Raw genomic sequence first — 23,659 nt, forward strand, 5'->3', positions numbered from 1 at the left:
TGCTACCTCCTTGCGCAGGAAACAACTATTAACGCAATGAAATATATATTCTTAGAGGGCTTTAGGCATGTCGCATTCATGTTGTGCAAATTATTCTGTTATGTTCAGTGTGTGTGTGTGTGTGTGTCGATGTTTACTGGTGAGGAAACATTGTATTGACTGCATTTGTCTTTTCATATTTAGATCACTGTGTAAAACACTACAGTGTCTTAACGTACAGCATAGCCCTATTAGTACCGGACTATGTCATCTTTTTTCCCCTCATTATGACGGAGGCCTGGAGGCTCTTCTAGGCGTGAAGATATTTCACATGTCTAGGGATAGAATAATATTGGTCTACTGACCTTCAGTTTGGAGGACGTCAAAAATAATAATGCATATCGATAAGAACCATGAACTGGAACCGACGCAGACGTCTAATGACGTATTTGGCCATTTCTGAATTCATTGGCACAATATCGTCCACTTCAAATGTATCCCGTCCGAATAGGGCGTAGGTCTGTAACATGTATGTCTGTAATATGTTAGTATTTAAGCCCTATTCGGACGGGATACATTTTACTGGGGGAGCTCAGGTCATGTCATTATGTGACGACCACAAAAATCAACACATCCGTTATTTTAGTCCGGTCCGAATCTGTCATGACATTTATTTTTTACTTGGCAGGAAGGTTACCATCTCAGTCCTAAAAACCTACTGTTTTTCGGCAAACTCCCAGGTCCTCTGATAATACTTATCCCGTGCAAATCGTCATCCCTGTGTTTTGAGGGATATTACAGAGTTTAACAGGTGCTGCATCCAGTTTGGGTAAGAACATGGGAACAAATTGACGCTTAAAACAAAGTGCTATGCACGTAGCCTACAGCTGAATGATCTGTTTTGTCATATATCAACTTTCCTAGTGCGATACTTCTCTTTTAAAAAGATGAAGTGGACGATATTGTGCCAATGAATTCAGAAATGGCCAAATACGTCATTAGACGTCTGCGTCGGTTCCAGTTCATGGTTCTTCTCGTTATGCATTATTATTTTTGACGTCCTCCAAACTGAAGGTCAGTAGACCAATATTAGGCTATCCCTAGACATGTGAAATATCTTCACGCCTAGAAGAGCCTCCAGGCCTCCGTCATAATGGGATATTGTGGAATGAGGGGAAAAAAAGATGACAGGGGCAGTTTGGTAAAAACGAATCCCTGGAAAAACAGACATGCTGGGGTAATAATTACATAACCGACGGTCTGTAGTAATATTAACCTTAGTCCCGTGCGATAGGGCTTAATATGTATGTCTGTAATAAGTAAGTCTGTAATTATGTAAATCTGTAATATACGTCTGTGATATGTACAATGCCATTAAAGGATTCACACCCATTGACTTTTTCCACGTTGTTGTGTTACACCCTGAATTTAAAATGGATTAAATTGATATTTTTTTTGTCACTGGCCTGCACACAATGTCAAAGTGGAATTATGTTTTTAGATTGTTTTTTTTATACAGATTAATAAAAATTTTAAAAATGAAATGTCTTGAGTCAATAAGTATTCAACCCCTTTGTTACGGCATGTCTAAATAAGTTCAGGAGTAAAAATGTGCTTAACAAGTCACATAATATGTTGCAGGGACGCACTCCTTGTGCAAAAATAGTGTTTAACAAGATTTTTTAATGACTACTCATCCCTGTACCCCGCACATACAATTATCTGTAAAGTCCCTCAGTCGAGCAGTGAATTTCAAACACAGATACAACCACAAAGACCAGGGAGGTTTTCCAATGCCTCGCAAAGAAGGGCACCTATTGGTAGATGGGTAAACATTTTAAAAAGCAGACATTGAATATCCCTTTGACCATGGTGAAGTTATTAATTACACTTTGGATGGTGTATCAATACACCCAGTCACTACAAAGATACAGGTGTCCTTCTTCCTAACTCAGTTGCCGGAGAGGAAGGAAACCGCTCAGGGATTTCACCATGAGGCCAATGGTGACTTTAAAACGGTTACAGACTGAGGATGGATCAACAACATTGTATTTACTCCACAATACTAACTTAATTGACAGAGTGAAAAGAAGGAAGCCTGTCGAGCATAAAAGTATTCCAAAACATGCATTCTGTTTGCAACAAGGCACCGAAGTAACACTGCAAAGATTGTGGCAAAGCAATTAACTTTTTTGTCCAGAATACAAAGTGTAAGGTTTAGGGGCAAATCCAATACAACACATTACTGAGTAGCACTCCATATGTTCAACCATATCAAATCAACAACCAATTTGACAGAGCTTGAAGAATTTAGAAAATAATAAAAATGGGCAAATGTTGTACAATCCACGTGTGGAAAGCTCTTAGAGACTCACCCAGAGGTGCTTCTACAAAGTATTGACTTAGGGGTGTGAATACTTATGTAAAATATACAATTCTTTATTTAATTTTCAATAAATTAGCAAACATTTCTAAAAACATGTTTTCACTTTGGAATTATGGGGTAATGTGTGTAGATGGGTGTAATCCATTTTGAATTCAGGCTGTAAAACAACAACATGGAATAAGTCAAGGGGTATGAATACTTTCTGAAGGCATTGTATGTCTGTAATATATACATATCGGTGATATGTAAGTCTGTGATATGTAAGTCTGTGATATGTATGTCTGTACAGCAGGTTGAACTGTAAGATTTAACACGTTAGTTAAACACCATTAGTTTTTTTTTTAAAAATGCAATAATAATAATAAAAACACAATAGAAGGAAGTCAACGAGTCTCTGGACTAGAACCCAGGCAGCATGTGATCCAACCCTCTTCAGGACTAGAACCCAGGCAGCATGTGATCTAACCCTCTTCAGGACCAGAACCCAGGCAGCATGTGATCTAACCCTCTTCAGGACTAGAACCCAGGCAGCATGTGATCTAACCCTTTTCTCTCCTCTAGAAACAGTGTAATTAACCACTCCATCCCTCCATCTCTCTTTTCACCCCCTAGCCCCATTCTTAACTTCAAGGCCCACTCTTTTCATCTCCTCTTTCTTTACCCCTCACTTTTACTCCTCATACCCCCCCCCATCCCATCCCATCTGCTTGAGGCCTCCCTCTCTCCTCTCCACCTTCCCCTCTCTCCCTCTCTCCTCTCTTCTTTTCTCCCTCTCTCCTCTCTTCCTCAGACATAAGGGAGGATGCCGTAGACGAACAGGGCCATGACCGCGGCGCTGAACAGCCCCGCCACCGGCACCGTGACGAACCACGCCAGGAAGATATTACGGAACAACCGCCAATCAACCGCCTTCTTGGAGCGGATCCAGCCAACCGCTACCACCGAGCCCACCTGGTCGTCACGGCAATGCATAGAGGTAGAAAAACAAAACAGGAACCAAATCAACAGCAGCACAGTCAGGGTTACATTTATATCAGTTCAACCAGTAGTCCTGGTACACCAAACCTGGTCCTGGAGAAGGGTGTGCAGGCGTTGCAACAAGTTACTGCCCAAGACCTGACCTGAGAGTCAGGTGGGTTAGTGCAGGGATAGAACAAAAGCCTGCTGTGAGCCCAGCAGGACTAGGGTTGGTTGGTGACAAGACCAGATTTTAAAGCTCCTAGGTTAGTAGTGCCAGCTGATTTGAACACTTCTATTAGTAGGTTTTCTTCCAAATCAGTCCGTTGAAGTCTGAAATTTGCAGTTTGGTTTGATATTTCACCCCCCTCCAAAAATGGAATTCACCCAAATCAATAAAATGTCAATGTATGTGTGATTGTGTATGTTTCCTTCAGTGCATACTTCTGCTAAGTTCAGGCTTCCACAATAACACATATCTAATCTAACATATTTACTCACCTTGTCTTCATCAAATACTTAATAGATCAAACTAACAATAGATCTCTCTCTCTCTCCCTCCCCCTCCCTCCCTCCCTCCCTCCCTCCCTCCCTCCCTCCCTCCCTCCCTCCCTCCCTCCCTCTCCCTCCCTCCCTCCCTCCCTCCCTCCCTCCCTCCCTCTCCCTCCCTCCCTCCCTCCCTCCCTCCCTCCCTCCCTCCCTCCCTCCCTCCCTCCCTCCCTCTCCCTCTCCCTCTCTCCCTCTCCCTCCCTCCCTCCCTCTCCCTCCCTCCCTCCCTCCCTCCCTCCCTCTCCCTCTCCCTCTCCCTCCCTCCCTCCCTCTCCCCTCCTCCCTCCCTCCTCCCTCCCTCTCCCCCTCCCTCCCTCTCCCTCCCTCCCTCCCTCCCTCTCCCTCTCCCTCCCTCCCTCTCCCTCCTCCCTCCCTCCCTCCCTCCTCCCTCCCTCCCTCCCTCCCTCCCTCCCTCCCTCCCTCCCTCTCCCTCTCCTCCCTCCCTCCCTCTCCCTCTCCCTCCCTCCCTCCCTCTCCCTCTCCCTCCCTCCCTCCCTCCCTCCCTCCCTCCCTCCTCCCTCCCTCCCTCCCTCTCTCCCTCTCCCTCCCTCCTGTGATGTAGATAGCAACAGCTAAATGTGACCTGGGTCAGCAGGGACTGCCAATGTTTCCAGACCACTCTGACACAGATAAACTATCTGTGGCTGCGTTTACACTGGCAGCCCAATTCTGATATTTTTGCCTAATTATTGGCAAAAGAGCTGATCTGATTAAGGGACCTTAACGTTGTGAGTATGGAAACTGTTGCAGACTCACTACATTGCAGTGGCGTTGAGCGCTTCAACCGATGGTTGCGTGCGATGTCAACAACTGTGCAGTCAGGCATCAGATTGCTGTATTACATTTACATTTTACATTTTAGTCATTTAGCAGACGCTCTTATCCAGAGCCACTTACAGTTAGTGATTACTGATATGTTAAATAGATAATCAGATTGCTGTATCATACGATGTGGTTAGCTGATATGTTAAATAGATAATCAGATTGCTGTATCATACGATGTGGTTAGCTGATATGTTAAATAGATAATCAGATTGCTGTATCATACGATGTGGTTAGCTGATATGTTAAATACCTATCCGGGCGTTGTGAGATCTGGCAGGCAATGTAGTCGGCCTGGAACGCGTCCCTTGTTTGATGCCGACTGAACGGCAGAGTCACTGCACATCTTCACGACTAACCAACCAGGGTTGAGGGTGTCCCCTCTGTTATATATTAGCTTAATAATGGAGTAGGGAGTTTCTCGTTAATGAACTGGGTTCAAACGGAATGGACCCCAAAACCCTGTACCCAAAACCCACTCTACAGTGGACTTGATAGAGGTCACTAAGTGCCAACAGGGTCCTGTTCATTAGACACCAAACGGATGACAACAGACTGAAAGAGGGAGGGACGATCTGAACTTGTCAATGGTAAGTTTCATCTTCCGTTGCAGAACATTTTGCTACGGCGTGCCCTAATGAACACGACCCTGATCTCAGTTAAGCCCCTGACACATCAACAACAAATTAATAAATCAACCAATCACCATATTGCAGGGACACAATCAATCAGAAATCATACAGCTGACATAGCTAGCTGTTAGCATGTTAAAAAGAGTAGGCCTACTGCTACCAAGGGGAGTCGAGGAGGAGGAGGTGAGAAATCAAGAGAAATGGTTTAGCATCAGTTCAGGTTGATTTTAGGGAATTAAGCCATTTTGAAATCGATTGAAAAGTCAGTTTTGTTTCTTGTGCATTTCCACCCCAGCAGATGTTGAATGTATTTTAATACAAGGCAAATGAACTTGAAACTTTAAAATGTTACATAAAAGCTTGAATGTAACTAAAGGAAAACGCTGACCAAGACCTGACCTGCTGCTGAAATGTTGAACGAAGCAGTTGAGTCGGAGTTCTAGAGGGTCAGAGTTGCGGCTATACACGACTTTCTTTCCTCAATGTGTCTGTATCATGAATGGACAGCATAACTGAGAATGCTCCTAAACGGCACCCTATTCCGTACATAGTGCACTACTTTAGACCAGAGCCCTATGGGAGCTGGCCAAAGGTAGTGTGCACTATAAAGGGGATAGGGTACCATTTAGGACGTGGCCTGAGTCAACCACTGAATAACAGATGACTGGAGTGCAGTGACTAATCAAATGAAGGGAGTTGTGTTATAAGTGGTCTGCCGGAGGCTAGCATGGTGTGTTTCATTCATTCAGGAACTGAGACTTTCACTGAAATAACTCACTTCATTACTTACACAATCCCATTGAGCTACACAATCATTTTCAGAGACCTTGGGATGATTTGGGCATGACATTTAAACATGTCAATATCAGGCAGGCTAGCTACATATTTGAACTCTGCCAACTATTGCATATATATATATATATATATATATTCACTACGTCTGCTAAGTGTTGTGTGTGTGATGGTAAGACTAAGACATCTCATCTGAGCGCTCACGCCTTCAACAATTGTGAGAGAAAGATCACGTATTTACCTGATTCGTTTAATATTAATAGTTAACAATTAATATGCCTAACAATAGTAGAGACATTTCTTAACTACCAATGCTGTGCTTTCCATAAGGATGGTTCCCTCCAGCGCCCTGCAGCTGGTCTGGGCGTGTAGTCAAGGACACGGGATAGAGATCAACTTGAGGAACAGACAGACCTGTATTGTTTCCATTTCTCGTTGCTTCCACGGTCACATGGTCAAGACGGAGAGCCTCAGCGTGACCACAGTTTTTCAGGTTAATCCTGTCTTTTACTATCTTCCAAGGGCGCGGCTGTGTGGATATATGGGCAGTGACGGAACTAACGTTATCGCTTGTTTGTGCGCTATGACCCGATACACATAGCCACAAGAAGAAAACAAGGTGGCGCCTGATCTGCCGGGGAGGGGTGGAACCAGCCATGACTAAGCAATTTTAGGTCCACTATATAAGACGTCAGCATTTCCTGTTCGTTGGGCTCTCACTCTATTCACTTTGGTGTGGGTATTGTGACCAGCTCCCTTGTCGATACGTTTTTTTATAAAGTTAATATTCTGATTGGTGATTGACCTTGTCTCTCCTCATTATTGATTAAAATATCCACCACACAATCACCGCCGGAGGGAAAGTGCACAAGAGGTCAAAGCTGCAACTCAGAGAGTTGTGATTGGCTCAGATTCAGTCTAGTGAAGCTGATGGGAGGACCTACATGGCTTCACTAACCAACCAGCACGCCAATACCTTGCAGTGGGTGGAGCTTATTGGGATGCCCACATTAGAGGCAACAAGCACTGACAGAGCACTCATTACTTCAACGCAAAACCCACTGTGAAGAGATGGAATAGAGAGAGCGAGAGCAAAATAGAGAGAGAGAGAGAAAAATTGAGAGAGAGCAAAATAGAGAGAGCAAAATAGAGAGAGAGAGAGAGAGAGAGAGAGAGAGAGAGAGAGAGAGAGAGAGAGAAATAGATGGAGGGGTACAAAAACACAGAGAAGAGAAGTGAGACAAGTAAAGGAGGAGTTGGAGGGTTGCATTTGGGGAGTGAGGCAGCCCAGCCTTGGGAGGCTTGCAGCAAACAGCACCACCTGTGGGCACAAACACACACCTACACACCACACCTACACACCACACCACACCACACCTACACACCACACCTAACCACACCACAACATGCCATGTGAGTGTAAGGGTGTGGTGTGGCTGGGAGGCCAGTCCTCCAGACTAGGTCGTACCTTGCAGTGTGTGGTACTGACAGGGATTCCGATATTGGAAGCCAACACAACAGTGAGTGCTGAAGCCAGCTCTATAGTGAATCCACTGTGAAGAGGACGTGGGGTTAGAGAGACATCCTTAACCGTCAATCCTGACTTTTTACATCATCACACACACAGGCCTTCATAGAAGTAACATAGTCTCTCTCTCAGACAGACAGACACACACACACACACACACTAACATCATATAACCTTTTAAAAAACTTCAGATTAGAACTTCCATGCAGGATTAGGTGGGGGGTGTTAGGGTGGGGCTGTTTCAAGATACACAACATGTGCTACTGTGGAAGGGGGGGCTAGGGTTAGGGTTGTATGTGATACGGGGGGGGGTTAGGGTTGTACAGTGAGGGAAAAAAGTATTTGACTCCCTGCTGATTTTGTACGTTTGCCCACTGACAAAGACATGATCAGTCTATAATTTTAATGGTAGGTTTATTTGAACAGTGAGAGACAGAATAACAACAAATAAATCCAGAAAAACGCATGTCAAAAATGTTATGAATTGATTTGCATTTTAATGAGGGAAATAAGTATTTGACCCCTCTGCAAAACATGATTGAGTACTTGGTGGCAAAACCCTTGTTGGCAATCACAGAGGTCAGACGTTTCTTTTAGTTGGCCACCAGGTTTGCACACATCTCAGGAGGGATCTTGTTCCACTCCTCTTTGCAGATCTTCTCCAAGTCATTAAGGTTTCGAGGCTGACGTTTGGCAACTCAAACCTTCAGCTCCCTCCACAGATTTTCTATGGGATTAAGGTCTGGAGACTGGCTAGGCCACTCCAGGATCTTAATGTGCTTCTTCTTGAGCCACTCCTTTGTTGCCTTGGCCGTGTGTTTTGGGTCATTGTCATGCTGGAATACCCATCCACGACCCATTTTCAATGCCCTGGCTGAGGGAAGGAGGTTCTCACCCAAGATTTGACGGTACATTGCCCTGTCCATCGTCCCTTTGATGCGGTGAAGTTGTCCTGTCCACTTAGCAGAAAAACACCCCCAAAGCATAATGTTTCCACCTCCATGTTTGACGGTGGGGATGGTGTTCTTGGGGTCATAGGCAGCATTCCTCCTCCTCCAAACACAGCGAGTTGAGTTGATGGCAAAGAGCTCGATTTTGGTCTCATCTGACCACAACACTTTCACCCAGTTCTCCTCTGAATCATTCAGATGTTCATTGGCAAACTTCAGACGGGCCTGTATATGTGCTTTCTTGAGCAGGGGGACCTTGCGGGAGCTGCAGGATTTCAGTCCTTCACGGCATAGTGTGTTACCAATTGTTTTCTTGGTGACTATGGTCCCAGCTGTCTTGAGATCATTGACAAGATTCTCCCGTGTAGTTCTGGGCTGATTCCTCACCGTTCTCATGATCATTGCAACTCCACGAGGTGAGATCTTGCATGGAGCCCCAGGCCGAGGGAGATTGACAGTTCTTTTGTGTTTCTTCCATTTGCGGATAATCGCACCAACTGTTGTCACCTTCTCACCAAGCTGCTTGGCGATGGTCTTGTAGCCCATTCCAGCCTTGTGTAGGTCTACAATCTTGGCCCTGACATCCTTGGAGAGCTCTTTGGTCTTGGCCATGGTGGAGAGTTTGGAATCTGATTGATTGATTGCTTCTGTGGACAGGTGTCTTTTATACAGGTAACAAGCTGAGATTAGGAGCACTCCCTTTAAGAGTGTGCTCCTAATCTCAGATCGTTACCTATATAAAAGACACCTGGGAGCCAGAAATCTTTCTAAATGAGAGGGGGTCAAATACTTATTTCCCTCATTAAAATGCAAATCAATTTATAACATTTTTGACATGCGTTTTTCTGGATTTTTTTCGTTGTTATTCTGTCTCTCACTGTTCAAATAAACCTACCATTAAAATTATAGACTGATCATTTCTTTGTCAGTGGGCAAATGTACAAAATCAGCAGGGGATCAAATACTTTTTTCCCTCACTGTATGTGCTACAGTGGGGGGGAGGGCTAGGGTTGGGGTTGTATGTGATAGTGTTATACGAAATTGTAACTATTTTGCACTATGGCCTACTTATTGCCTTACCTCCATAACTTACTACATTCGCACACACTGTATATATATTTTCTGTTGTATTTTTTGACTTTATGTTTTGTTTACCCCATATGTAACTCTGTGTTGTTGTTTTAATCGCACTGCTTTGCTTTATCTTGGCCAGGTCGCAGTTGTAAATGAGAACTTGTGTGTGAGGGGCACTAGTGCTACCCACTGAGCGGCTCCAAATAGTGTCAAACTACTGAATCACTGATTATTTTCAGTTGATATAACACACACTATGAGGAGACAGGAACATTTATGGTAATGGCCACTAGAGGAAGGAGAGTCTTTAGAGAGTTAGATAACCACAGCTAATTGTCCTTTATCCCCAGAAGAAAAGATGGCCACTGATGGAAGAGAAGGGTGTGAGAACAGGGAAGGAGTGGGGAAAGAGAGGAGAAGGTTGAGAGAACAGAGAGAGAGAGAGAGAGAGAGAGAGAGAAGAGAGAGAGGGGGGGGGCAGTACGAAGAGATACAGGAAAGAGAAAGAGAGGAGACACGGCGAGGGAGCGAGTGAGACAGGGGGAGATAGAGGACTAAGGCTTCTGAGCTCTCTGCTCCTTTAGGGAATAACACAAAGGGTTAAATGTGTCTGTCTGTGGGTCAAGGTGAGGTTAACATGAGCTCTGCTGTCCTAGGGCTGCTTCATGTTTCTGGGTTGAAGAGGAAGAGACACTTGTTTACTGTCGACTACAGAGAATCCTGGACCAGGTTCTAGTGAGGTGGATGGGGTTCTAAGAAGCAGGATTCTAGTGAGGTGGATAGGGTTCTAAGAAGCAGGATTCTAGTGAGGTGGATAGGGTTCTAAGTCGCAGGGTTCTAGTGAGGTGGATAGTGTTCTAAGAAGCAGGATTCTAGTGAGGTGGATGGGGTTCTAAGAAGCAGGATTCTAGTGAGGTGGATGGGGTTCTAAGAAGAAAGTTCTAATGAGGGGGGTAGGGTTCTAAGAAGCAGGTTCTAGTGAGGTGGATAGGGTTCTAAGAAGCAGGATTCTAGTGAGGTGGATAGGGTTCTAAGAAGCAGGATTCTAGTGAGGTGGATAGGGTTCTAAGTCGCAGGGTTCTAGTGAGGTGGATAGTGTTCTAGGAAGCAGGATTCTAGTGAGGTGGATGGGGTTCTAAGAAGCAGGATTCTAGTGAGGTGGATAGGGTTCTAAGAAGCAGGATTCTAGTGAGGTGGATAGGGTTCTAAGTCGCAGGGTTCTAGTGAGGTGGATAGTGTTCTAAGAAGCAGGATTCTAGTGAGGGGGATAGGGTTCTAAGAAGCAGGATTCTAGTGAGGGCGATAGGGTTCTAAGAAGAAAGTTCTAATGAGGGGGGTAGGGTTCTAAGAAGCAGGTTCTAGTGAGGTGGATAGGGTTCTAAGAAGCAGGATTCTAGTGAAGGGGATAGGTTTCTAAGAAGCAGGGTTCTAGTGAGGTGGATAGGGTTCTAAGAAGCAGGTTCTAGTGAGGTGGATAGGGTTCTAAGAAGCAGGTTCTAGTGAGGTGGATAAGGTTCTAGGAAGCAGGGTTCTAGTGAGGTGGATAAGGTTCTAAGAAGCAAGGTTCTAGTGAGGTGGAACGGGTTCTAGTGAGGGGGTGGGGTTCTAAGAAGCAGGGTTCTAATGAGGGGGAATAGTGCAGTCTCACAGTTCTAAGAAGGGTAGTGTCAGGTTCTAAGAAGCATAACTAGGATATTTCACTCAGTAGGGTTCTATTAAGGAGGGTTTTAGAGTAGAGAAGGGTTCTAGTGAGGATCAAGGAAGACTAGAGTAGAGAAGGGTTCTAGTGAGGATCAAGGAAGACTAGAGTAGAGAAGTGTTCTAGCCTTGTTGAGGAGTAGGTTCTAGTGGTCCTACAGGGGTGTGTGAGTGGTTCCGTTCAGGAGAAAGGGTCATGCAGACTTCTTCATGCAGATACAGACAGGCAGGCATGCAACAAGCAGCAGTAAAGTGTAAAGCTGTGAGCCTTTTAGTGTTTTCAACTGTGTGCATGTATACTGAACCAAAATATAAACGCAACATGTAAAGTGATGGTCCCATGTTTCATAATCTGAAATAAAAGATCCCAGAAATTCTCTCTCAAATTTTGTGCACAAATTTGTTCACATCCCTGTTAGTGAGCATTTCTCCTTTGCCACGACAATCCAGCCACCTGACAGGTGTGGCATATCAAGAAGCTGATTAAACAGCATGATCATTACCCAGGTGCACCTTGTGCTGGGGAAAATAAAAGGTCACACAACACAATGCCACAGATGTCTCAAGTTGAGGGAGCGTGCAATTGGCATGCTGACTGCAGGAATGTCCACCAGATCTGTTGCCAGAGAATTGAATGTCCATTTCTCTACCATAAGCCGCCCCCAAAATCTTTTTAGAGAATTTGGCAGTACATCCAACCGGCCTCACAACCGCAGACCACATGTAACCACGCCAGCCCAGGACCTCCACATCCGGCTTCTTCACCTGCGGGATCGTCTGAGACCAGTCACCCAGACAGCTGATGAAACTGTGGGTTTGCACAACAAAATAATTCACGAACAGGTTAACTCATCTGTGTGCTCGTCATCCTCAACAGGGATGCAGTTCGGCAGTTCGGCATCGTAACCGACTTCAGTGGGCAAATGCTCACCTTCGATGGCCACTGGCATGCTGGAGAAGTGTGCTTTTCACGGATGAATCCCGGTTTCAACTGTACCGGGCAGATGGCAGGGTTCAAGTTCAGTATGGCGTTGTGTGGGCGAGCAGTTTGCTGATGTCAACGTTGTGAACAGAGTGCCCTATGGTGGCGATGCAGTTATGGTATGGGCAGGCATAAGTTCCGGACAATGAACACAATTGCATTTTATCGATGGCAATTTGAATGCACAGAGATACCGTGACGAGATCCTGAGGCCCATTGTTGTGCCACTCATCTGCCGCCATCACCTCATGTTTCAGCATGATAATGCACGGCCCCATGTCGCAAGGATATGTACACAATTCCAGGAAGCTGAAAATGCCCCAGTTCTTCCATGGCCTGCATACTCACCAGACATGTCACCCATTGAGCATGTTTGGGATGCTCTGGATCGACGTGTACGACAGCGTGTTGCAGTTCCCGCCATTATCCAGCAACTTCGCACAGCCAGTGAAGAGGAGTGGGACAACATTCCACAGGCTACAATCAACAGTCTGATCAACTCTATGCGAAGGAGATGTGTCGCGCTGCATGAGGCAAATGGTGGTCACACCAGATACTGACTGGTTTTCTGATCCACGCCCCTACTTTTTTTTTTAAGGTACTGTATCTGTGACCAACAGATGCACATCTGTATTCCAGTCATGTGAAATCCATAGATTAGGGCCTAATTAATTTATTTCAATTGACTGATTTCCTTACATGAACAGTAACTCAGTAAAATCTTTGAAAATGTTGCATGATACATTTATATTTTTGTTCAGTGAAAAATATATTAATGAGCATATGAATCTGTGTATGAGTGAGTATATGAATCTGTGGATGAGTGAGTATTTGAATCTGTGGATGAGTGAGTATATGAATCTGTGGATGAGTGAGTATATGAATCTGTGGATGAGTGAGTTTATGAATCTGTGGATGAGTGAGTTTATGAATCTGTGTATGAGTGAGTTTATGAATCTGTGTATGAGTGAGTATATGAATCTGTGTATGAGTGAGTTTATGAATCTGTGTATGAGTGAGTATATGAATCTGTGTATGAGTGAGTTTATGAATCTGTGTATGAGTGAGTATATGAATCTGTGTATGAGTGAGTTTATGAATCTATGTATGAGTGAGTTTATAAATCTGTGGATGAGTGAGTATATGAATCTGTGGATGAGTGAGTATATGAATCTGTGGATGAGTGAGTATATTAATCTGTGTATGAGTGAGTTTATGAATCTGTGTATGAGTGAGTTTATGAATTTGTGTATGAGTGAGTTTATGAATCTGTGTATGAGTGAGTATATGAATCTGTGTATGAGTGAGTTTATGAATCTGTGGACATGATGCAAGTGTGTGTATTTGTTTACTTACAGTGGCTTGTGAAAGTATTCACCCCCCTTGGCATTTTTCCTATTTTGCTGCATTATAACCTGGAATTAAAATTGATTTTTTGGGGGTTTGTATCATTTGATTTACACAACATGCCTACCACTTTGAAGACGCAAAATATTTTTTCTTGTGAAACAAACAAGAAATAAGACAAAAAAACAGAAAACTTGAGCGTGCATAACTATTCCTGCTGGAAGGTAAACCTCCATCCCAGTCTCAAATCTCAGGTTTCCCTCAAGAATTTTCCTGTATGTAGCGCCATCCATCATTCCTTCAATTCTGACCAGTTTCCCAGTCCCTGCCGATGAAAAACATCACCACAGCATGATGCTGCCACCACCATGCTTCACTGTGAGGATGGTGTTCTCGGGGTGATGAGAGGTGTTGGGTTTGCGCCAGACATAGCATTTTCCTTGATGGCCAAAAAGTTCAATTTTAGTCTCATCTGACCAGAGTACCTTCTTCCATATGTTTGGGGAGTCTCCCACATGCCTTTTGGCGAACACCAAACGTGTTTGCTTATTTTTTTTTCTTTAAGCAATGGCTTTTTTTCTGGCCACTCTTCCGTAAAGCCCAGCTCTGTGGAGTGTACGGCTTAAAGTGGTCCTATGGACAGATACTCCAATCTCCGCTGTGGAGCTTTGCAGCTCCTTCAGGGTTATCTTTGGTGTGTTTGTTGCCTCTCTGATTAATGACTTCCTTGCCTGGTCTGTGAGTTTTGGTGGGCAGACCTCTCTTGGCAGGTTTGTTGTGGTGCCATATTCTTTCAATTTTTTAATAATGGATTTAATGGTGCTCCGTGGGATGTTCAAAGTTTCTGATATGTTTTTATAACCCAACCCTGAACTGTACTTCTCCACAACTTTGTCCCTGACCTGTTTGGAGAGCTCCTTGGTCTTCATGGTGCCACTTGCTTGGTGGTGCCCCTTGCTTAGTGGTGTTGCAGACTCTGGGGCCTTTCAGAACAGGTGTATATATACTGAGATCATGTGACAGATCATGTGACACTTAGATTCCACACAGGTGGACTTTATTTAACTAATTATGTGACTTCTGAAGGTAATTGGTTGCACCAAATCTTATTTAGGGGCTTCATAGCAAAGGGGGTGAATACATATGCACTCACCACTTTTCCGTTATTTATTTTTTTAGAATTTTTTGAAACAAGTTATTTTTTTCATTTCACTTCACCAATTTGGACTATTTTGTGTATGTCCATTAAATGAAATCCAAATAAAAATCCATTTAAAGTACAGGTTGTAATGCAACAAAATAGGAAAAACGCCAAGGGGGATGAATACTTTTGCAAGACACTGCATCTGTGATTATCTGTGAATTATCTGTGATGTAATTAGTAGTTGTGTTATGTTGAACTGTATTTTAATGCGGTGTACGTGTATCCAAATGCATGTGACCCTCCCTCCCTCCCACCCAACCAGCCACATGCAGCCACCCACCCCCTCCCTCCCTCCCTCCTCTCACCTGGAGGGGGTAATGGGGGTGAGGTCCTTGCCCATGGTCTGGATCACCCGGCGCCCCCACACCCAGAGGCCGCAGCAGATGCCCACGCCCCCGTAGAACAGCAGCCAGATGGGGGTGGCAGCGTCCTGCATCACCCCGCCTTGGTCATAGATCATCCACAGCGCCACCAACGGGCCGATGGCATTACTGCAGGGGGGAGACGTTGTTGAATGACAGATTTATGAATAACTCATTATAACATCGTTTTGTGGATAACATGATATGGTAGTTGTGTTATGATGAATGGTAGTTAGTGCAGCGGGAGAGGGAATTCAGTGTCAGGCAGTTTCCTTTCTGTTTGAGAGGGAAGTCAGTGTCAGGCAGTTTCCTTTCTGTTTGACACTAGTTTTATGGGTTATATGGCATATGAGGTGAACGTTAGCAAAGGTTGTAGTTGTGTGAACACATTGAATGGTAATTGTGTTGCGTTGACTGGTAGTCAGCTGTAGGTGTTGCAAAATTCTGTAAACTCAGAAAAGAAACATATTTCTGGAATACCTGGGAACTTCGGGTAAAGTTTCAGGAATTTAGCAACCCTAGTCAGCCGAGGAGCGGCACCCACCTGACGTCGTTGCCTCCGTGAGCGAAGGATCCGAAGCACGCGGTGAGGATCTGCAGGAAGTGGAAAAGCAGGTAGACGGTCGGCTTGTCCTTCTCCCCCTCGTCCTCTTCTGCCGAGTCATCCAGCGGGACGGGAGCCCCTGGCGCCGCTGCCTCCTCGCCCCCCCCCAGGTCAGACGCCAGCTTCATCTCCACGCCGCCCTCCTCCGCCTCGATCTCGGCCTCCGCCACGGCGTTACAGTACGACGAGTAGCTATCGTAACGGACCCTCTTCTTGGCGTAGGACACGCTCCCCGACCTCTCCCCCTCCCCCACCAGCTTCTCGCTGTCCTCCCGGGCCTCCCGGGACTCGGAGCGGAGCGGCGGCTGGACCGGCACGCCACAGATGGCAGCCGTGTAGCAGGTGTAGCTGTTGTTGCGCCGCAGCAGACGGTAGTTGTTGTCTGGCGTGGGGGCGGAGCGGTCGTCCTCCAGCCGTCCCAGGTGGATCTTGTGGAGCAGGTCTTTGTAGAGACCGGAGTCCTTGTGGACCGTGTGGTACACCTGGCCGTCGCTGCGCATGTGTTCCCCACCGAATGTGAAGCTTCCATTGGACGGTGGGGACTTGGACATGGACAGGGTGCCGTTGGTCATGGAGTGGGTCCGCCCTGAGGAGGAGAGGAGGGGGGTGAGCTATACAACACTTACTTATAATATACTATATATTACATAGAAATACTATACTACAATATCATATACACTGAGTGTACAAAACATTAAGCACACCTGCTCTTTCCATGAAAAACTGACCAGATGAATCCAGGTGAAAGCTATGATCCCTTATTGATGTCACCTGTTAAATCCACTTCAATCAGTGTAGAATAAGGGGAGGAGACGGGTTAAAGAAGGATTTTTGAGCCTCGAGACAATTGAGACATGGATTGTGTATGTGTGCAATTCAGAGGGTGAATGGGCAAGACAAAAAATGTAAGTGCCTTTGAACGGGGTATGGTAGTAGGTGCCAGGCGCACCGGTTTGTGTCAAGAACTGCAACACTGCTGGGTTTTTCACGCTCAACCGTTTCCCGTGTGTATCATTAATGGTCCACCACCCAAAGGACATCCAGCCAACTTGACACGACTGTGGGAAGCATCGGAGTCAACACGGACCAGAATCCCTGTGGATCACTTGACACCTTGTAGAGTCCATGTCCCGACAAATTGAGGCTGTTCTGAGGGCCAAAGGGGGGGGGGTGCAACTCAATATTAGGAAGGTGATCCTAATGTTTGGTACACTCAGTGTATATGTACGGAGTGGGTCCACCCTGGGGAGGGGAGGGAGGAGCGCTATACAGAACTAAGGACATAAGAGATACTCTACCATACCATAGCAAAACTATAAGAAATACTATAATATACTAAATACTATACATGAATCTATACAAATACTATACTATAAAATATAGGTTTGGCAAAGGTGGTTCAACAGTTAACTACTCGCATGATGAGCAGCCGTTTATGCGACCTTAAGACTTCCTAGGCTTTAGCTCAGCGGGCTAACCCCATACAGAAAAGTCATTTATGGCCACATGTATCAAAGAACGTGACATATATTTTTTATATATGATAATATATTTAAAACCCATATATTAAATGTGACATATACACTACATGGCCAAAAGTATGTGGACACCCCTTCAAATTAGTGGATTAGGCTATTTTCAGCCACACCCGTTGCTGACAGGTGTATAAAATCGACCACACAGCCATGCAATCTCCACAGACAAACATTGGCAGTAGAATGGCCTTACTGAAGAGCTCAGTGACTTTCAACGTGGCACCATCATAGGATGCCACCTTTCCAACAAGTCAGTTCGTCAAATTTATGCCCTGCTAGATCTGCCCCGGTCAACTGTAAGTGCTGTTATTGTGAAGTGGAAATCTCTAGGAGCAACAACGGCTCAGCCAACAACACCTATCATACTACTATGGCTGACCCTGTAAAACAACACCTATCATACTACTATGGCTGACCCTGTAAAACAACACCTATCATACTACTATGGCTGACCCTGTAAAACAACACCTATCATACTACTATGGCTGACCCTGTAAAACAACACCTATCATACTACTATGGCTGACCCTGTAAAACAACACCTATCATACTACTATGGCTGACCCTGTAAAACAACACCTATCATACTACTATGGCTGACCCTGTAAAACAACACCCTGTAAAACAACACCCTGTAAAACAACACCTATCATACTACTATGGCTGACCCTGTAAAACAACACCTATCATACTACTATGGCTGACCCTGTAAAACAACACCTATCATACTACTATGGCTGACCCTGTAAAACAACACCTATCATACTACTATGGCTGACCCTGTAAAACAACACCTATCATACTACTATGGCTGACCCTGTAAAACAACACCTATCATACTACTATGGCTGACCCTGTAAAACAACACCTATCATACTACTATGGCTGACCCTGTAAAACAACACCTATCATACTGCTATGGCTGACCCTGTAAAACAACACCTATCATACTACTATGGCTGACCCTGTAAAACAACACCTATCCGTAAGGCTAGCGTGCAGGCATGAGAATGCATTGTTTTCTCCGTTGTTTTGTCTGCCTCGCTCAATTAGAACACGTCTCTATTTTAGCAATTTATTGCTGTCATTATTCGAGCTCATTTGATTTGGAAAAATGTGTTTGACACTGTTCAGGTGTTTGACACGGTTCAGGTGTTTGACACGGTTCATGCGTTTGACAATTTGACACAGTTCATGTGTTTGACAGTTTGACGAATTCTCTCTCTCACTCATCCAGTCTATAACTTCAGATTGACCCCCTGGTCTATGATTAGTAGATTCAGTAGACATACAGATCTGGACTCTCTCAACTATTGGCAAATATTTATTTGATTGATGCTTTATTCTACATTCAACACTTCTCTTGCAGGAGATCCCCCTGCTGTCCTTCTCTCCTCAGCGCAGTCTGCTGACCCTCGCTGAGGCCCGGGAGGAAGTCTGCCAGCAGAAGAAGGAGCAAAGTTCATCGCCATGCAACGCTCTACTGACCTAGGTAGATTATGCTTTATTTAGCAACAGACTGACTGACTGACTGGCAGTCAGAGACACACTCACATTTGTCTTGACCTTATATTGACAGCACTCACACAGATACCGCTTCCCCTCTCATTAATCTCCTGTGTAAACCCTGGCTGCCAGGTGGTCACCCATCTACTTCATAGTCACTTCCTGTCGTTGCTTCCTGTCACATGCGGAACGAGGGAGAGCTCGGTTTGTTTTGAAAGTCCATTGGAAAAGTAGCTAGCTACCGTTTGAGTTTGTATCCCGTGACGCGGTTAGCATCAGTTACTGGGACCGCTACTATCTGTCCAGGGATCCTGCCGACCAAGGGGGACCGCTACTATCTGTCCAGGGATCCTGCCGACCAAGGGGGACCGCTACTATCTGTCCAGGGATCCTGCCGACCAAGGGTCCGAGGAGTTGCTTGGCGTGGCAGCTAGCCTAGGTCCTAGCTAGCTGCCTATCAAAGCTAGCTGAGGTTTTCTTGAGGGTGTGAACGCAGCAAGCGATACGGTTAGCCATTGTGGCTGGGACCGCGGATTATCACGGGTTTCTGGCTGTCTAGACCCCCTGCTGTTTGTTGTCGTCAAACTTCCCTGCGACCTGCCCTATCTGGAACTGTGAGGAGTAAATCTACATTGTTACCATGACAGAGACCAAAGCTAACAGGAGTACCATTGAGGACAGTGGTGTCTCTCTATCACAGGTGAAGGATCTTTTAAAAGAACAAAAAGAGTTCTACAAGCAGTTGTTACAACAACAACAAAATAGCTTGAAGTGTTTTGTCCAAATACTGGAGGAGTCAACTAATAAAAGAGTGGAAAACCTGACCAGAGTGTTTCAGGACCTGAAGAACAGTTTGCAGTTCTCCCAGGGTCAGCTCGATGAGATTAAACAGGAAAACGGCAATATGACAATCTGTAAGTCATTGAGTGAGGAAATCAGTTCTGTACGTGAATCCTATTTCTGATAATCTGATTTCTCCGTCATTGTTATCTCAAGGCGGAACAACATGGTTGTGGACGGAATTGCAGAATCTCCACGAGACCTGGACGGAGTCTGAGGACAAAGTGAGGGAACTAATCTTGTAGAAACTGAAGATGGAGCACAGGAAGTTTGAGGTGGAGCGCGCCAACAGGACTGGAAAACTCACCACTGGCCCAGGTCATAGGCCCAGGCCGATAGTGGTCAAGTTCCTGAGGTTCAAGGACAAGGTAGCGGTTCTGGAAAGAGCCAATAACTTGAGAGTAACGTACAGTGCCTTCGGAAAGTATTCAGACCCCTTGACTTTCTCCATATTTTGGTAGGATACAGCCTTATTCTAGAATTGATTAATTGTTTTTTTTCCCCTCAATCTACACACAATAACCCATAATAACAAAGCAAAAACTGGTTTTTAGAAATTGTTGCCAATTTATTAAAAGTAAAACACTGAAATATCACATTTACATAAGTATTCAGACCCTTTACTCAGTACTTTGTTGAAGCACCTTTGACAGTGTATTACAGCCTCAAGTCTTCTTGGGTATGACACTACAAGCTTGGCACACACTGTATTTGGGGAGTTTCTCCCATTCTTCTCTGTAGATCCTCTCAAGCTCTGTCAGGTTGGATGGGGAGCGTTGCTGCACAGCTATTTTCAGGTCTCTCCCAGAGATGTTAGATCGGGTTCAAGTTCGGGCCACTCATGGACATTCAGAGACTTGTCCCGAAGCCACTCCTGCATTGTCTTGGCTGTGTGCTTAGGGTTGTTGTCCTGTTGGGAGGTGAACCTTCGCCCCAGTCTGAGGTCCTGAATGCTCTGGAGCAGGTTTTCATCAAGGATCTCTCTGTAATTCTTGAGGGAAACCTGTTTCAGTTCCAGAGATTTGAGACTGGGACGGAGGTTTACCTTCCAGCAGGACAATGACCCTAAGCATACTGCTAAAGCAACACTTGAGTGGTTTAAGGGGAAACATTTAAATGTCTTGGAATGGCCTAGTCAAAGCCCAGACCTCAATCCAATTGAGAATCTGTGGTATGACTTAAAGATTGCTGTACACCAGTGGAACCCATCCAACTTGAAGGAGCTGGAGCAGTTTTGCCTTGAAGAACGGTCAAAAATCCCAGTGGCTAGATGTGCCAAGCTTATAGAGACATACCCCAAGAGACTTGCAGCTGTAATTGTGGCTCTACAAAGTATTGACTTTGGGGGGGGGGTGAATATTTCCCACGGTAAAGCATGAAGGAGGTGGTGTGATGGTGTGGGGTTGCTTTTCTGGTGACACTGTGATTTATTTAGAATTCAAGGCACACTTAACCAGCATGGCTACCACAGCATTCTGCAGTGATACGGCATCCCATCTGGTTTGGGCTTAGTGGGACTATAATCTGTTTTTCAACAGGACAATGACCCAACACACCTCCAGGCTGTGTAAGGGCTATTTGACCAAGAAGGAGAGTGATGGAGTGCTGCATCAGATGACCTGGCCTCCACAATCCCCCGACCTCAACCAAATTGAGATGGTTTGGGATGAGTCGGAAGGCAGAGTGAAGGAAAAGCAGCCAACAAGTGCTCAGTATAGCATTAAATTGTCCTAAAGGTTACACAGTTATTCTTGTCCTAAAAAGGTACTGGTGTTACAATTTTATTTGTGTGCGCAACTAGGTTTCCGTGAATATGGTTTCCAACATAAGATTGACAGAACTTCACTGAAGAGCAAGTACATTTCTGTATTGTAGTGATATTTACAGAATATATTATTGGCCATATGACTTACATCTGCCGCCTATAGGGCTACCTGAAATGGCACAACTGCCAGACTACGGCAGTTCCTGTTTACTGAGGGGGGGAACACTTCAACCATAGGAAGACCGGTTCGTGACAGGCCACCTTTTGAGTTCGGATCATGAGTTCTGAGCATTACAATGGACCAGACGACACATTATCAAAAAAATATAATTTTATTACAAGTTTCTCTAAATTACAAGATTAAAACCACAGGCACTTTGTTTGTTAGCCAGTACTAACAGTCATTAATCAATAATAACCGGATGGTAATCTCTCTCTAGACCAACGGGTTGTACCAACGTTCCGGATATGGTAATCTCTCTCTAGACCAACGGGTTGTACCAACGTTCCGGATATGGTAATCTCTCTCTAGTCCAACGGGTTGTACCAACGTTCCGGATATGGTAATCTCTCTCTAGACCAACGGGTTGTACCAACGTTCCGGATATGGTAATCTCTCTCTAGTCCAACGGGTTGTACCAACGTTCCGGATATGGTAATCTCTCTCTAGTCCAACGGGTTGTACCAACGTTCCGGATATGGTAATCTCTCTCTAGTCCAACGGGTTGTACCAACGTTCCGGATTACACGTCTGTACGTAAAGAACATCAGCGGAAAGGGAGGAGTTGGGACATCCACTTGTTGCCGCGGTGCACCGGTCTATGGCCTGTGATGTGAACGGGCAAAATTGGTGAGGGAGGAGCGCCCTTCTCAAATCGAACAGTAATCTGTGCCGCTCGGCCATGTTGTCAACAAGGAGCATGGTGCATCATTCAATAAAATGTATGTTAACATTTTCAAACTAGTTTTCATTGGGAAGGCAGAAAGTGTTTATCAAAAGCAATCACTTTTGCATGTAAAAACACAGAATCCTACTCATTCCTCCACGTGCTTAATTTCGCCTAGGCTACATCACTTTTGTTTTGAGCCGACATTGCCATGGGCTTTGAATGGGGCACCTGGCTCACGCCCGGGAGGCGGTTCCAAAATGAATGCAATCACATTTCACCCGGGGCAAACTCCGACAATCCTGAATGCAAGGCAAACTATGTTAGGACGGACGCCACTAGGAGCTAGCTCCAACCAGAGCTCCACAGCTCAGGCATCTGCAGTTTGGACCAACGGCACGGACAGCCTCTTGCTCCCTGCACTGCCCTAACAGAGGTGCTCAACCCCAAATACAGGTGGACAAAGGTTACAAAGAGGCGGAGGGGTGTGAACTGCAAAGGAGAGAGAAACAGTAGTTAAGTAGGATGCTCCAATCATAGGAGGACGGTGGTTAAACTGTTCAGACAATTAAACACTGTTGGTTGGAGTGGAGGCGCAGTAGTTGGAGTTTCGAGTCCTGTAGGACGGTTGTGGCAGGAAGGAAGGTTTGTGGTTCCTAGCAGGGAGATACAAGCACATCAATTAGGATACACATCATATAAAAAAGTGCATCATGATAAAGTAGGGGAAAATTACATATGTAGGGAGAACAAGTATTTGATACACTGCCGATTTTGCAGGTTTTCCTACTTACAAAGCATGTAGAGGTCTGTAATTTTTATCATAGGTACACTTCAACTGTGAGAGACAGAATCTAAAACAAAAATCCAGAAAATCACATTGTATGATTTTAAAGTAATTAATTTGCAATTTATTGCATGACATAAGTATTTGATCACCTACCAACCAGTAAGAATTCCTGCTCTCACAGACCTGTTAGTTTTTCTTTAAGAAGCCCTCCTGTTCTCCACTCATTACCTGTATTAACTGCTACATCAGGGATCAAATTGTAGACCTGCAGAAGGCTGGGATGGGCTACAGGACAATAGGCAAGCAGCTTGGTGAGAAGGCAACAACTGTTGGCGCAATTATTAGAAAATGGATGAAGTTCAAGATGACGGTCAATAACCCTCGGTCTGGGGCTCCATGCAAGATCTCACCTTGTGGGGCATCAATGATCATGAGGAAGGTGAGGGATCAGCCCAGAACTACACGGCAGG

General features: G+C 45.1%; 1 protein-coding gene across 5 annotated transcripts in view; it reads right to left on the bottom strand.

Moving 5' to 3' along the window:
• Nucleotides 1–2,510: 2,510 nt before the first annotated feature.
• Nucleotides 2,511–23,659, bottom strand: part of LOC121584326 (sodium-dependent phosphate transporter 2-like) — a 150,675-nt gene continuing 129,526 nt past the window's right edge. For 3 of the 5 annotated variants that reach the window (XM_041900142.2, XM_045225599.1, XM_045225600.1), the window contains 4 exons: nucleotides 15,807–16,452; nucleotides 15,206–15,391; nucleotides 7,586–7,670; nucleotides 2,511–3,316 (listed from right to left, as the gene is read on the bottom strand). In XM_041900142.2, the coding sequence (XP_041756076.2) occupies nucleotides 3,152–3,316; nucleotides 7,586–7,670; nucleotides 15,206–15,391; nucleotides 15,807–16,452 (1,082 nt within the window). In that variant the 3' untranslated portion in view covers nucleotides 2,511–3,151. Of the gene's footprint in view, nucleotides 3,317–7,093; nucleotides 7,179–7,585; nucleotides 7,671–15,205; nucleotides 15,392–15,806; nucleotides 16,453–23,659 lie in introns of all 5 variants that reach the window. The other 2 variants (XM_045225601.1, XM_045225602.1) reach the window with 2 other exon arrangements.

This window comes from Coregonus clupeaformis, chromosome 16, assembly GCF_020615455.1.
Source record: "Coregonus clupeaformis isolate EN_2021a chromosome 16, ASM2061545v1, whole genome shotgun sequence".
NCBI classification, from domain to species: Eukaryota; Metazoa; Chordata; class Actinopteri; order Salmoniformes; family Salmonidae; genus Coregonus; species Coregonus clupeaformis.